Source organism: Ranitomeya imitator, chromosome 3, assembly GCF_032444005.1.
Source record: "Ranitomeya imitator isolate aRanImi1 chromosome 3, aRanImi1.pri, whole genome shotgun sequence".
In the NCBI taxonomy this organism is placed as follows: Eukaryota; Metazoa; Chordata; class Amphibia; order Anura; family Dendrobatidae; genus Ranitomeya; species Ranitomeya imitator.
The window spans coordinates 377825908-377842345 of record NC_091284.1 but is presented as its reverse complement, the minus strand read 5'-3'; the positions used below and the strand labels follow the sequence as shown (position 1 = coordinate 377842345).

The window sequence follows — 16438 nt, the reverse complement described above, 5'->3', positions numbered from 1 at the left end:
TATTCAGTTAATGCACAATAGTATTCTTGTATAGATTATCTATAGCTACGATGTTCAGTAAGCGTATTGTTTTTGCATTACTGTAAAGTAGTGTAGTGCTGTGTAATTAATAGTGCTATATAAGTGCGTAAAATAAATAGTACGGATGATGCAATATACATTCGGCCTGAGCCCCAGATATTTTTTCTGAACCTAGCAACACCCCTGCACATAGCTCTGCTACAAGCACATTTACATACACACACATAGCTCTGCTACAGGCACATTTACATACACACACACAGCTCTGCTACAGGCACATTTACATACACACACAGCTCTGCTACAGGCACATTTACATACACACAGCTCTGCTACAGGCACATTTACATACACACAGCTCTGCTACAGGCACGTTTACATACACACATAGCTCTGCTACAGGCACATTTACATACACACACAGCTCTGCTACAGGCACATTTACATACATACACACACACAGCTCTGCTACAGGCACATTTACATACACACACAGAGCTCTGCTACAGGCACATTTACATACACACACAGCTCTGCTACAGGCACATTTACATACACACACAGCTCTGCTACAGGCACATTTACATACACACAGCTCTGCTACAGGCACGTTTACATACACACACAGCTCTGCTACAGGCACATTTACATACACACACAGCTCTGCTACAGGCACATTTACATACACACAGCTCTGCTACAGGCACATTTACATACACACAGCTCTGCTACAGGCACATTTACATACACACACAGCTCTGCTACAGGCACATTTACATACACACAGCTCTGCTACAGGCACATTTACATACACACAGCTCTGCTACAGGCACATTTACATACACATAGCTATGCTACATGCACATTTACATACACACATAGCTCTGCTACAGGCATATTTACATACAGCTCTGCTTCAGGCACGTTTACATACACAGCTCTGCTACGGGGTCATTTACATGCACACTTAGCTCTACTACAGGCACATTTACATACACACAGCTCTGCTACAGGCACATTTACATACAGCTCTGCTTCAGGCACATTTACATACACAGCTCTACGACAAGCACATTTACATACACACTTAGCTTTGCTACAGGCACATTTACATACACACAGTTCTGCTACAGGCATATTTACATACACACAGCTCTACTACAGGCATATTTACATACACACAGCTCTGCTACAGGCACATTTACATACAGCTCTGCTTCAGGCACATTTACATACACACTTAGCTTTGCTACAGGCACATTTACATACACACAGCTCTACTACAGGCACATTTACATACACACAGCTCTACGACAAGCACATTTACATACAGCTCTGCTTCAGGCACATTTACATACACACAGCTCTGCTACAAACAGACACACACATTACATGTTCCTTCCAGGCATGTGACTGATAACATGACCTGAGAGGACCTGGTGATAGTTGTGTTGAAGATCCTTTAACTGCTTAGCACATGCACAGCTACCTTTCCTGCTCTGCACCGATCACATAAATCAGTTCATTCTGTGATTGGGAACGGTTTTCTCCATCACAGGAATTTCTGGACTAAGACATGAGCAATTTTTAGCAAGAGTATTTCTTACTAAAAAGTGCATCTTCTAATCTGAAAAATACGGTACTCATTAATAGTAATATTGGATAGGAAAGAAGTTCCAGGCACGTCACAAGCAAATGTCCTAACACTGTCAAACACTTGCCAACAATTTAGCTCACACACTACAAATGAATCTATGCCAAGGAATTCGGAACATTGATTCATTTCCTTTTTCTTGTGAAATTCCCCTGAGATTTTTATGGTTTGTGTTTAAGGCTACGTTCACATTAGCACTGTGCGGTGCAGCGTCGGCGACGCAACGCACAACGCATATGTGAACGCATGCACAACGCAGCATTTTGTGACGCATGCGTTCATTTTTTCGTGGTTTTTGGCGCAAAAAACCCTGCATCATGCAGCGTCCTCTGCGCCCTGACAGTTGCGCCATAGTGACGCATGCGTCACAAAACGCAAGAGCAACGCATGTCCATGCGCCCCCAATGTTAAATATCGGGGCGCATGACGCATGCGTCGCCGCGGCTGCCCCCGACGCAACGCTAATGTGAACGTAGCCTTAATCAGATGCCAAGTAGTTTTCTGCCACCTCTTGAAAAGTACTATTAAAAGAATATAGTAACAGACTCTTCTATACTGTGAAAATGACACTGATCCATAAAGCAACATTAGATAAATATGGTAGCCTGTGTTTTGCTCAGGACAGAACCTGAGTGGATAAACTGGAACCCGTTACTAGAATGATCATAGTTCAGTCTCATTTTGGTCTGGACTGAATGGAATAGTGTGGGCATGCATGACTGATGCCACTGCATTTCTGAATATATGCTAACTCATCAGCTTTCTGTGTACATGGTGCTTGGTTAGAAAGCTGCCAATCAGTGGTGGGGGTGGTTTTATACAGAGCTCATAAATATGAATACTACATGGCGGCAGTAGGCTTATTAGTCCTCTAGTGATAATCTCCTGCTGATAAAACAGTGATTTTATCAAAACAACACCCAGAAAACCGGTAGATTACATCACTGAATTCAGGGTCTCAAATTAGGTGGCAAAAACCTGGTGACCCATTCCCTTTAATGAGGTATTCCAATTTCACTAGATTGTTAAAAAATGTCTGATAAGTGGAGGTCCCTCTTGCATATATTTTGAGAACAAGGCCCAGTCTAACACTGCAGAGAATGGATAGGTGGCTGCAGAGGAGTTGCTCTCTCTTCATGTCAATTTGGATCTCCGGATAAAAGTGAAGGATCAATCACGAGAAACAAATGGAGGGAACATGCCGTGCATGATCACCTCTTGTGTGGTATACCATTAAAGTCTGGGATAGAAATACCCCTTTAAAAGGCAACGTAGAGATCAAGGTGGCAATAAAGCGATGGAATGCATTTTAAGACCTGAGAATATGCTATGTAGACTTAACAGACTTTCACAATCGCATATTACGATTACAGTATTGGTGGTTAGTGCGGCTTTATTAGTCAAACCTATTTGTACACCTTGTATTTTATCTTTGGTGGGAAAGTGACATGGCATGTTTGTCATTGCGGAGTACCTGGCATGACGGTCTTCTCACAGCTGACACACTTGGAGGAGAATTCACTGCAGTAGCAATCATTACACAGCAGCTCTTCATTTTGGCACGTAAAGGGCTCATCAGCCAGTGATCGCTCACATCGGAAGCACCGAAAACAGTTTTCATGGTAATGACGATCTTCATAATAGAGTTCCTATAATTCATAGATATGACACATGGTTATAATGCAGCATGTCACTAGAAAACATTTAAGGGAACTTGTCAGCAGGATTGTGCTCAGTAACCTATACACAGTGTCAGATCGGTGCCATTATACGGATTACAGTACCTGTGGTGAAGAAGTCTGTCTTGTGGTTGTTTAAGCTTTGTTTTCAGATAATGGGATTCTCGTGCTTCAGGGTGGGCCTCTCTTCATGTGGTACTCTGGCCTCATCTTCATTATTGTGGCTTAAATGACAGCTCACTTATCCTTCAGTGACCTGCCTCCTACTTTAAATATTGCAGGTCATTTCCTTCCCCCCCCCCCCCCCCCCCAACACTCAAAATATTAACTGCAATGTCTAAAATAGCAGGCAGGTCACTGAAGGATAAGTGACCTGTCATTCAAGCCACTATAATGAAGATGAGGCTAGAGAGCACCACAAAGCTCTGGCACAGGCCCACCCTGAGGAACAGAATCTCATTATCTGAAGACAAAAATTAAACAACAACCACAAGACAGATTTCTGGAACCCAGGTATTATTTTACTCACTATAACTGCGCCGACCAGACAGTGCAGGATTGTGCTCAGTAACCTAAAAGCAGACAGGTTCACTTTAAAGATATATTCTGTCTCTGTTATAAAGCACCACAGAAAAAAAAACCCAAAAACAGGAAAGAGACAACTTATTTAATTTACTTCCACATAGCATTGGATTGAAGACTTTATTTTAAGAAATGTTGTAAAATCATTCCAAACTTTTTGGAGGCGCTATACTTTTTATTTAATGACACCGGTCATGTCTGATAACTATTTGCCTGCAGATATAGGTTGTCAGATGACGCAGCAGCACTGAAAGAGTGGAGAAAATTAACTATTTCTCCCAGGAGCCGCCAGCTTTTAAATTATACATGCGTGCAGAGGACGGAGGGGCAGCTGTAAGCACGTCCCAGCACTGTGACTGACAGGGCTCTACCCTGATGCACTACTGAGCCGGCTGTCAGTCAGTGCCAGGACGTGCGCGCAGCTGACGCGCTCTCCGTCCGGTCAGCGGAGACTAATTGCTCCGGGCATGCCTGCATGATACAGTCGGCAGCTCCCGGGAAAAATAAAGTTCATTTCAGTACTGCTATGGGATTTTTTGAGGCTGTCGAGTTCAGGTCAGGAGACCCATGGTTGGTCAAGATGTGTAAAGCTGGAATGAGGCTGCAGTCAAAAAACGTCTGAATCTTAGGATCCATATTATGACTGCAAGATCAAGATCTAAATAGTCAAAGAACCTGGCATCTAACTGGTGCCTGGACACCAACTAACTGTCACCAAACCAACTTGTGATTTAATGAACATTTTCAGAAAACAATTTTATGGAATAGCTGAAAAAACACATTTGAACCGTTACCATTTTCCTCCACAAGGAAGAATAATTTAAGCTCCACTGTTTCATTATAGTAATTTTCATAGAGATCACCACTTACATGTAACAATAACGGACAATATATCTCTTACTCAGGCCGAATTTTGCCTGCCTCCATTCTGACTATACACATTTCTACTGTATTTTCACGGTTGTCAGTCTTTAAAGGGGTCTTCACTTTCAGCAAATGTTTGGGAACCACTTTTCTAACGTAGTAAATAAAGTCAGATCGTATTAAGCCTCCGTAATCCAGCGCCAAAGTGTGACTCATCATGAAAGAAGGTGAAATTTGCAAACAGCTTAAGTAGCTTTGCAATTTAATTGTTAATGCTCTCTATTCTCAATGATGAAGGAATTTTTTATTTACGGTATTTTTTTTTTTTACATGGCCGAACAGGATCATCATTATTGTAATCTTACAGTGGCGTCTAGCAGTGAAAGCCTTTCTGCACGAATTTCTTACGAAAACATGAAGGTTTAGATAACAAGTAAAAAAAAAAAACATTTCTTGACAAGGTCGACCTACCCTTGAATCGTGGCCAATAAGCTCTTTACACTCATCACATGTGTTCGCAAACAGGCTGTCATAGCACGGTATACAGTAAGGACCTTCTTCCATTTGGATATACTTCCTTCCGTAGAGAGACTCCTTACAGCTACCACAGTCAAACGGGTCACTCATTTTTTTGGGTATGTGGTTCTTGAAAAGAAAAAAAAGCAAAACAAAGAGCAAATAAGGTCACAGCCATCATATTTGATTTTTCAAATTCTCCCTCTCTTTCTAACACACACTTCTATAGAGGTGCTACCTTCCTTACTGAGGATAGTCCCATCTGATAACAGAATCCCTAATCTTCGTAGTCACATACAGGAATACAACTTGCGGAAATGGGTTCCCGAATGTGCAAGACTGGAGGTTAATAAATAGTTTGTAGTGGAGCAGAACAAAGTATTTTTCAGAACAAAAACACAATTAAATTTCACTTTCTGGCAGTATGATGGATGAACGTGGTTTTAACGGATAATTCAAGAACAATACTTGCTGTAAAATTTGGTGTACTAAGGATAGCGGTATGGGTTTATTTCAGGATTTGGGCCAGACCCATCTATCAGCCAAGGGTGATGTTGAGGAAGAAGCTTTCCTGTTCAATGTGGGAATGGGCCCCAGCGCACAAAGCAAGGTCCATAAAAGCACAGTCGGGAGAATTTGATTTGGAAAAGCTTGAATGGTCTGCACAAAACCCTGACCTCAACCACATCAAACACCTATGGGAAGAATTGAAATGCCGCTTACCAGACAAAACTTTCTCATCCAACAATAGAGACTAACCTGACCATCAACTATAATTACCACCTACTGATATTAGTCTATATTTGTGCATTTGTGTCACAGGCACGATATAACGTATGTAGTTTGAAATACCGGATATAGCCCAAAATAATGTATGTAGTCTGCTGCTGCTGTTAGTGGTCATAGAGCCACAAGAGGTATTCCAATAATGTCATTCAGGTCTTCTCTCTCCACCCTATATCACTAGCCCACTCAAGACTGACAATTGTAACAAAATCCCGCACAGAGCTCCCCCAATATCTTTTGTGTGCGCTCAGGTGACATCAGGAGTAAGGGGCTAGAAAAAGTACCGTAGTAGATACAAAGATGCACACAAAGCACCAAAACAAAGAAAGTCTTTCTTAAATCACTGAGGAAATTATCTAGTATATTGCACAGCCCACGGAGAATATTGCACAGCCCACGGAGAATATTGCACAGCCCACGGAGTATATTGCACAGCCCACGGAGTATATTGCACAGCCCACGGAGAATATTGCACAGCCCACGGAGTATATTGCACAGCCCACGGAGTATATTGCACAGCCCACGGAGTATATTGCACAGCCCACGGAGTATATTGCACAGCCCACGGAGTATATTGCACAGCCCACGGAGTATATTGCACAGCCCACGGAGTATATTGCACAGCCCACGGAGTATATTGCACAGCCCACGGAGTATATAGCAATGTGGGAATCATATCCCTGTTAAAAAAAAAAAAAAAGAGAATTAAAATAAAACATATAGTTATATACTCACCTTCCGTTGGCCCCTGGATCCAGGAAGCCTTTACCGACGCTCCTCGCGCGCTCCGGTCTCAAGAGTGCATTGCGGTTCTCGCGAGACCGCTACGTCATCATCTCGCGAGATTGCAATGCATGGACCGGTCACCGGAGCGTCGCGAGGAGCAGGAAAGGCGCCGGAAGGTGAGTATATTATGATTTTTTATTTTTATTTTTTAAATTATTTTTATCATTAGATCTTTTTACTATTGATGCTGCATAGGCAGCAATAGTAAAAAAGTTGGTCACACAGGGTTAATAGCAGCGTTAATGGAGTGCGTTACACCGTGGCATAACGCGGTCCATTAGCGCTGCCATTAACCCTGTGTGAGCGCTGACTTAAGGGGAGTATGGAGCGGCCATGTGGCCGCCGGACTGTGCCTGTCGCTGATTGGTCGTGGCAATGGTCGTGGGCGTTTTGCCATGACCAATCAGCGACTTGGATTTCCATGACAGACAGAGGCCGCGACCAATGAATATCCGTGATAGAAAGACAGACAGAAGTGACCCTTAGACAATTATATAGTAGACTAGATGGTGGCCCGATTCTAACGCATCGGGTATTCTAGAATATGCATGTATGTATATAGCAACCACATAGTATATAGCACAGGCCACGTAGTATATAGGAGTACTACGCTGCCTGTGGTATATACCATGAGGCTGCTATATACATACATATTGTAGAATATTCAATGCGTTAATATAGGCCACGCAGTAAATAGCAGCCACGTAGTATATAACGCAGTATATAGCAGCCACGCAGTATATAGCAGCCACGCAGTATATAGCAGCCACGCAGTATATAGCAGCCCACGTAATATATAGCACAGCCCACATAGTATCTAACAATGGCCATGTAATATATAGCATGCAGTATAGAACACAGCCACGTAGTATATAACACTGCCCACGTAGTATATAGTAGCCATGTAGTATATAACGCAGCCCACGCAGTATAGAACACAGCCCACATAGTATCTAACACAGGCCACGTAGTATATAGCAGCCACGAGGTATATAGCAGCCATGCGGTATCTAACAGCCCACGTAGTATTTAGCAGTGTGGGCACCATATCCCTGTTAAAAAAAAACAAACAATTAAAATAAAAAATAGTTATATACTCACCCGGCGGGATCGAGCGTAGATCCATCAAACCTCTGGCGATGCGCCTCATATACAGTATCTGCCTATAGGAGGGGGGGGGGGGGGGATGGGGGGGGAAGTGCTGCCTTATATACAGTATCTGCCTATAGGGTAGAGGGGAGTGCTGCCTCATATACAGTATCTGCCTATAGGGGGGAGTGCTGCCTTATATACAGTGTATGCCTATAGGGGGGAGTGCTGCCTTATATACAGTATCTGCCTATAGGGGAGGGAGTGCTGCCTCATATACAGTATCTGCCTATGGGGGGGGGGGACTGCTGCCTTATTCTACAGGATCTGCCTATAGGGGGGGGGACTGCTGCCTTATTCTACAGGATCTGCCTATGGGGGGGCTGCTTTAAACTACAGGGTCTGCCTATAGGGGTGATGCCTTGTGCTATATAGAGGACTATCTGGCACATTATGCTATATAGCGGTTATCTATGGGGCCATCATACAGTGTGGGGATTACAGTGTTGGAGCCATCAAACAGTTTGAAGGCTACTAAGGGGTCAGTATACTGTGTGGGTGGTACTATACTGTATATGCTAGGGTACAGGGTATTTCAGATTATATTGGTCAGACTCCTGCCTTAGAACCTAAGATTCCCACTCCTGATTTATTCTTTGGTGACAGATCCAAAAAATTTTGAGTTTCAAAAATAACTGTAAACTGTTTTTTGCATTGAGACCCCGGTCCTCTGGTGATCCCATTGAACAAGTTAAAATCATCATATCCCTGCTGCGTGGTGACCCACAGGATTGGGCATTTTCCCTGGAAACTGGCAATCCTGCTTTGCTTAATGTTGATTCTTTCTTTCAAGCATTGGGGTTATTGTATGATGAGCCTAATTCAGTGGATCAAGCTGAGAAGATCTTGTTGGCCCTGTGTCAGGGTCAAGAAGCGGCAGAATCGTATTGCCAGAAATTTAGAAAATGGTCTGTACTGACTAAATGGAATGAGGATGCCTTGGCGGCAATTTTCAGAAAGGGTCTTTCTGAATCCGTTAAAGATGTTATGGTGGGGTTCCCCACGCCTGCTGGTCTGAGTGATTCTATGTCTCTGGCCATTCAGATTGATCGGCGCTTGCGCGAGCGCAGAGTTGTGCACACTGTGGCGTTGTCCTCTGAGCAGAGCCCTGAGCCTATGCAGTGTGATAGGATTTTGTCTAGAGCTGAACGACAAGGATTCAGGCTTCAGAATTACCTGGAGCAGCCAGTGCCAGGCAGCAGCTGCCAAGGCAAACAGGATCATGGGGTGCATTAAAAGAGGTCTGGATACACATGATGAGAGCATTATACTGCCTCTGTACAAATCCCTAGTTAGACCGCACATGGAGTACTGTGTCCAATTTTGGGCACCGGTGCTCAGGAAGGATATAATGGAACTAGAGCGAGTACAAAGGAGGGCAACAAAATTAATAAAGGGGATGGGAGAACTACAATACCCAGATAGATTAGCGAAATTAGGATTATTTAGTCTAGAAAAAAGATGACTGAGGGGCGATCTAATAACCATGTATAAGTATATAAAGGGACAATACAAATATCTCACTGAGGATCTGTTTATACCAAGGAAGGTGACGGGCACAAGGGGGCATTCTTTGCGTCTGGAGGAGAGAAGGTTTTTCCACCAACATAGAAGAGGATTCTTTACTGTTAGGGCAGTGAGAATCTGGAATTGCTTGCCTGAGGAGTTGGTGATGGCGAACTCAGTCGAGGGGTTCAAGAGAGGCCTGGATGTCTTCCTGGAGCAGAACAATATTGTATCATACAATTATTAGGTTCTGTAGAAGGACGTAGATCTGGGGATTTATTATGATGGAATATAGGCTGAACTGGATGGACAAATGTCTTTTTTCGGCCTTACTATGTTACTATGTTATGTAGAATAGGTTGTGTTTTTACTGCGGCAATTCTGCTCATGTTATTTCTGATTGCCCTAAGCGTACTAAGAGAATCGCTAGTTCTGTTACCATCAGTACTGTACAACCTAAATTTCTGTTATCTGTGACCTTGATCTGCTCATTATCATCATTTTCGGTCATGGCATTTGTGGATTCAGGCGCCGCTCTGAACTTAATGGACTTAGAATTTGCCAGACGTTGTGGTTTCCCCTTGCAGCCTTTGCAGAATCCTATTCCTTTAAGGGGTATTGATGCTACACCGTTGGCTATAAATAAACCTCAGTTTTGGACACAGCTGACCATGCGCATGGCGCCAGCCCATCAGGAAGATTGTCGTTTTCTGGTGTTGCATAATTTGCATGAGGATATTGTGCTGGGTTTTCCATGGTTACAGGTACATAATCCGGTCTTAGATTGGAGATCTATGTCTGTGACTAGTTGGGGTTGTCAGGGGGTTCATGGTCACGTTCCTTTGATGTCAATTTCCTCTTCCCCCCTCTTCTGAAATTCCTGAGTTTTTGTCAGATTTCCAGGATGTATTCGATGAGCCCAAATCCAGTTCCCTTCCACCGCATAGGGACTGTGATTGTGCTATTGACTTGATTCCAGGTTGTAAGTTCCCTAAGGGCCGACTTTTCAACCGGTCTGTGCCAGAACATGCCGCTATGCAGAGCTATATTAAGGAGTCTTTGGAGAAGGGGAATATTCGGCCATCTTCTTCACCATTAGGAGCAGGTTTGTTTTTTGTTGCCAAGAAGGATGGCTCCTTGAGACCCTGTATTGATTATCGCCTCTTGAATAAGATCATGGTCAAATTTCAATATCCTTTGCTTACGGATTTGTTTGCTAGGATTAAGGGGGCTAGCTGGTTTACTAAGATTGACCTTCGAGGGGCATATAATCTCATTCGTATTAAGCAGGGTGACGAATGGAAAACTGCATTTAATACGCCCGAAGGCCATTTTGAATACCTTGTGATGCCATTCGGGCTCTCTAATGCCCCATCTGTGTTCCAGTCCTTCATGCATGATATCTTTCGGAGTTATCTTTATAAATTCATGGTTGTATATTTGGATGATATTTTGATTTTTTCCGATGATTGGGAGTCTCATGTGAAACAGGTCAGGATGGTATTTCAGATCCTCCGTGATAATGCTTTATTTGTGAAGGGGTCGAAGTGCCTCTTTGGAGTGCAGGTGGTTTCTTTTTTGGGCTTCATTTTTTCTCCTTCATCTGTAGAAATGGATCCGGTTAAGGTTCAGGCCATTCATGATTGGATTCAGCCCACATCTGTGAAGAGCTGAAATTCATGGGCTTTGCTAATTTTTATCGTCGTTTCATTGCCAACTTCTCCAGTGTGGTTAAACCTCTGACCGATTTGACCAAGAAAGGCGCTGATGTGACGAATTGGTCCTCGGTGGCTGTTTCTGCCTTTCAGGAGCTTAAACGCCGATTTACTTCTGCCCCTGTGTTGCGGAATTCTGATGGTTCCTTGATGAAACCGTGTGCCTTCTTTTCTCTGAAGTTTTCGCCTGCGGAACGCAATTCTGATGTCGGCAATCGGGAGTTGTTGGCTATGAAGTGGGCATTTGAGGAGTGGCGACATTGGCTTGAGGGGGCCAAGCACCGTATTGTGGTCCTGACCGATCATAAGAATCTGATTTACCTCGAGTCTGCCAAACGGCTGAGTCCTAGACAGGCTCGATGGTCCCTGTTTTTCTCCCGTTTTGATTTTGTGGTCTCGTACATTCCTGGTACTAAGAATGTTAAGGCGGATGCCCTCTCTGGGAGTTTTTTTCCTGATTCCGCTGGGGTTCTTGAGCCGGTCAGCATTCTGAAGGAAGGGGTGATTCTTTCTGCCATCTCCCCTGATTTACGACGAGTTCTTCAGGAGTTTCAGGCTGATAAACCTGACCGCTGTCCAGTGGGGAAACGGTTTGTTCCTGATAGATGGACTAGTAAAGTGATTTCTGAGGTTCATTGTTCTGTGTTGGCTGGCCATCCTGGGATTTTTGGTACCAGATATTTGGTTGGTAGGTCCTTTTGGTGGCCTTCTTTGTCGCGGGATGTGCGTTCTTTTGTGCAGTCCTGTGGGATTTGTGCGCGGGCTAAGCCTTGCTGTTCCCGCGCTAGTGGGTTGCTTCTGCCTTTGCCGGTCCCTGAGAGACCTTGGACGCATATTTCTATGGATTTTATTTCAGAGCTTCCGGTTTCCCAGAGGATGTCTGTTATCTGGGTGGTTTGTGACCGGTTTTCTAAATGGTTCATTTGGTACCTTTGCCTAAATTGCCTTCCTCTTCTGATTTGGTTCCGTTGTTTTTTTTCAGCATGTGGTTCGTTTGCATGGCATTCCGGAAAATATTGTGTCCGATAGAGGTTCCCAGTTTGTTTCGAGGTTTTGGCGGGCCTTTTGTGCTAAGCTGGGCATTGATTTGTCTTTTTCTTCCGCATTTCATCCTCAGACAAATGGTCTAACCGAGCGAACTAATCAGACTTTGGAAACTTATTTGAGATGCTTTGTGTCTGCTGATCAGGATGATTGGGTGGCTTTCTTGCCATTGGCCGAGTTTGCCCTTAATAATCAGGCTAGTTCTGCTACCTTGGTTTCGCCTTTTTTTTTGTAATTTTGGTTTTCATCCTCGTTTTTCTTCAGGGCAGGTTGAGCCTTCTGATTGTCCTGGTGTGAATTCTGTGGTTGACAGGCTGCGGCAGATTTGGGCTCATGTGGTGGATAATTTGGTGTTGTCTTAGGAGGAGGCTCAGCGTTTTGCTAACCGTCGTCGGTGTGTTGGTTCCCGGCTTCGGGTTGGGGATTTGGTCTGGTTGTCTTCCCGTCATGCTCCTATGAAGGTTTCTTCCCCTAAGTTTAAGCCTCGGTTTATTGGTCCTTATAAGATTTCTGAGATTATCAATCCAGTGTCTTTTCGTTTGGCCCTTCCAGCCTCTTTTTCCATCCATAATGTTTTCCATAGATCTTTGTTGCGGAAGTATGTGGTGCCCGTTGTTCCCTCTGTTGATCCTCCGGCCCCAGTGTTGATTGATGGAGAGTTGGAGTATGTGGTTGAGAAGATTTTGGATTCTCGTTTTTCGAGGCGGAAGCTTCAGTATCTGGTCAAATGGAAGGGTTATGGCCAGGAGGATAATTCTTGGGTTGTTGCCTCCGATGTTCGTGCTGACGATTTGGTTCGTGCCTTTCATTTGGCTCGTCCTGATCGGCCTAGGGGCTCTGGTGAGGGTTCGGTGACCCCTCCTCGAGGGGGGGGGGGGGGGGTACTGTTGTGAATTCTGCTCTTGGGCTCCCTCCGGTGGTTATGAGTGGTAGTGCTGCTGTCTGTGGAGCGCAGCAGCTATCAGGTGTGTTCACTTTTTGCAATTTGGACTCAGCTATTTAGTCCTGCTTGATCCTTTAGTCAGTGTCAGTTGTCCATTGTTTTTGGAGGATTCTCATCCCTTTCTGGTCTCTCCCGTTTGCTGTGCTTTTCTTCAAAGATAAGTCCTGGCTTTGTTTCTGCTGTCCACATGCTGTGGGCCTTATAGTTCTGTGCATTTTCAAGTATTGTCTTGTCCAGCTTGTCTGTGAAAGGATTTTTTGCAGCCAAGCGGTATCTCTGGAGATGCAGATATACCCTCCATGTCTTTAGTCAGATGTGGAGTTTTTGTATTTTCTGTGGTGGATATTTTCTAGTGTTTTTAATACTGAACGCATAGTACTCTGTCCTATACTTCCTATTTAGCTAGAATGGCCTCCTCTGCTAAATTCTGATTTCAGTCTGCGTATGTCTTTTCCCTCTCCTCTCACAGTCAATATTTGTGGGGGGCTGTCTTTCCTTTGGGGATTTTCTCTGAGGCAAGATAGTTTTCCGTTTCTATCTTTAGGGGTATTTAGTCCTCAGGCTGTGTCGAGGTGTCTAGGGAGCGTTAGGTACATCCCACGGCTACATCTAGTTGTGTTGTTAAGTTCAGGGTCTGCGTTCAGTGCAGGTACCACCTTCTCCAGAGTACGTCTCATGCTGCTCCTAGGCCACCAGATCATAACACATACGGCAGCAGCGGCTCAGTATTGGGGTATCAGGTGCAGTAATAGGAACACATCCGGCAGCAGCGGCTCAGTATTGGGGTGTCAGGTGCAGTAATAGGGACACATACGACAGCAGCGCCTCAGCATTGGGGTATCAGCAGGATGAGGAGTTTGTGCAGGTTGGGAATAGATGGTGATGGCTGGAATGTGAGAAGTGAAATGTGTCTGTTTTCTCTGCAGACAAGCTGTAGTTGGAAGAAGTTTGTCATGTCGGTCTGGGCCAGATGGAAAAGACAGGAAAAGTGACGATTCCATCATAAAGAACGTCAATGGTAAGACATTATCTGCAACTGTGCTGTGATCTCTTATATGCTCTGTAGGGCTAGTATCTACCACTGACCATATGGCGGTAATATCCATGTTGGTCGTTATATAGAGATTATCTTCAGTAACAGCGCGGTCATCTGCTGAGGTTCTCCACTATTAGGGGGCATCATCGAGTTGTAATCAAGGATACCTGGTTAGGGGCCCACTCAGAAGCTTCGCCCCCCCTGGACCAAAACCCTAGCTACGCCTCTGTTTAACATAATGCATTGGCAGCATCAATAGTAAAAACTTGGTCACACAGGGTTAATATCGGCGGTAACGGAGTGAGTTACCCGCGGCATAACGTGGTCCATTACCACTGGCATTAACCCTGTGTGAGCGGTGACTGGAGGGGAGTATGGAGCGGGTGCCAGGCACTGACTGCGGGGAGTAAGGAGCGGCCATTTTTCTGCCGGACTGTACCCGTCCCTGATTGGTCGTGGCTGTTTTGCCGCGACCAATCAGCGACTTGAATTTCCATGACAGACAGAGACCGCGACCAATGAATATCCGTGACAGAAGGACAGACAGAAAGACGGAAGTGACCCTTCGACAATTATATAGTAGATGACAGGCATTGATTACTTCCACTGTAGGTAGTCCAACATTTATGATGCATATACAGTGTGAAAAAAAAAAAGCACTTGTTATTCTCTCCTCCTGTGCTGGTGCTGTTCCACTGGTGTTTAAAGAGGTTGTCCACTACTAGGACAAGCCCTTCTCAATCTGAATAAAAGCATGTGAGCCCTGGGAACGCAAGTGCCGACACCACTGGAATGGGAGGAGAGAATAATAAGTGCTTTTATTTTCCTAGGGGCAAACATTCAGATCGAGAAGGGGTTGTCCTATCAGTGGACAACTCTTAAGGTTCTGGTTATGGACCATAGCTGGAGATCAGTAGTCCTGCACTGTCCTCGGCTGGCTTCTTCCAGCGCTGCTGCATAGGATTGACATGTCTTTCCCTATGTGCACATGAGGTAAAGACTGGCCAATCACCCAGAGCAACACTAAGAAGAGCTGGCGGGGTATAGCCAGACTACTATAGTCTTCAAATATGGTCAGTGGTTGGAACCTTGAACTCTCCCTCCAACACCAGAGTTTCATAGAAAAGTATACTTGCCTGTAATCATGCAGTGAGGCTGATTCATGTTTTGGCAGCATGAATCAGATGATCGTGCCCTTTAAACACTGTTTGTTCTGCTGCTGACATATCTTGGCCACCATGGTGCACTGATTCACTGGCTCTTTATCAGTGCAGGTTATTTATATAAAAGGCTGGAGAAGCAGTTCATAAAACTATATCTACCTTGCTCAATGTTATGCACACAAACCAGAGTCTTATCTGAGGGCACATCCCAGGAGCAAAACTGGAAAGCAAACACACCTAGGCCCTTTCCCTTTTTGGTCAAAAGAATAAAAACACTCCTTGCACTATAAAGTGAGGAGGATATAGGTAAAAGGATATATTGCTCTTCAGCTTGCTCTATGGCACGCATGTGGAAGTGATTTGTGCAATCACACAGTTGCTGTTTTTCTGATTTACAATTACATAAATATACAGTCATGGCCAAAAAGTGGTGGCACCCTTGAAACAGTTTCAGAAAATGCACAATTATGTAGCCCTAAGGGTATGTTTCCATGGGGCGTAATGCTTGAGTTTTTGCTGCGGATGGGAAGCTGTGTACAGCTGCAGCATCCAGATGTTACAGCATAGTGGAGGGAATTTTATGAAATCCCATCTCCACTATGCATACAAACACGCAGGTGGAAGACCTGCATAACCGGACATGCGGCGCGTCTTTATAGACTGCAGCATGTCTATTTATCTTGTGAGACGCTCAGTCTCTGCAAGATAAATATCACCCGTCCAATGTGTAGGATGTGGTGATTCTGCATGTGTCCAATGAACACATGCAGAATCAACGTGCATACAAAAAGGGGCAGCACTTTGGGCAGAGCAGGTATCTGCTGCGTCCAAAGCGCTGCCACTACGCCCTGTGGAAACATACCCTAATAGATTTCCTGCAGCAGAAAGTCCACAACAAACTCAGCAGCAGATCATGCAGATTAGGTTATGAAAATGTTTAATTGCAATTAATAAATTTAATCCATAACATTTCACATTAGGTATATTGTGGATT

The 16438-nt window shown here is 44.3% G+C and overlaps 1 protein-coding gene across 2 annotated transcripts in view; it reads right to left on the bottom strand.

Moving 5' to 3' along the window:
- The window catches only part of FHL3 (four and a half LIM domains 3), a 77435-nt gene that overhangs the window by 16268 nt on the left and 44729 nt on the right, over positions 1 to 16438 (bottom strand). For both annotated transcript variants that reach the window (XM_069756917.1, XM_069756916.1), the window contains exons 2-3: positions 5272 to 5445; positions 3150 to 3324 (exon numbers count right to left, since the gene is read on the bottom strand). In XM_069756917.1, coding sequence (XP_069613018.1) covers positions 3150 to 3324; positions 5272 to 5427 — 331 coding nt within the window. In that variant the 5' untranslated portion in view covers positions 5428 to 5445. The remainder of the gene's footprint in view (positions 1 to 3149; positions 3325 to 5271; positions 5446 to 16438) is intronic.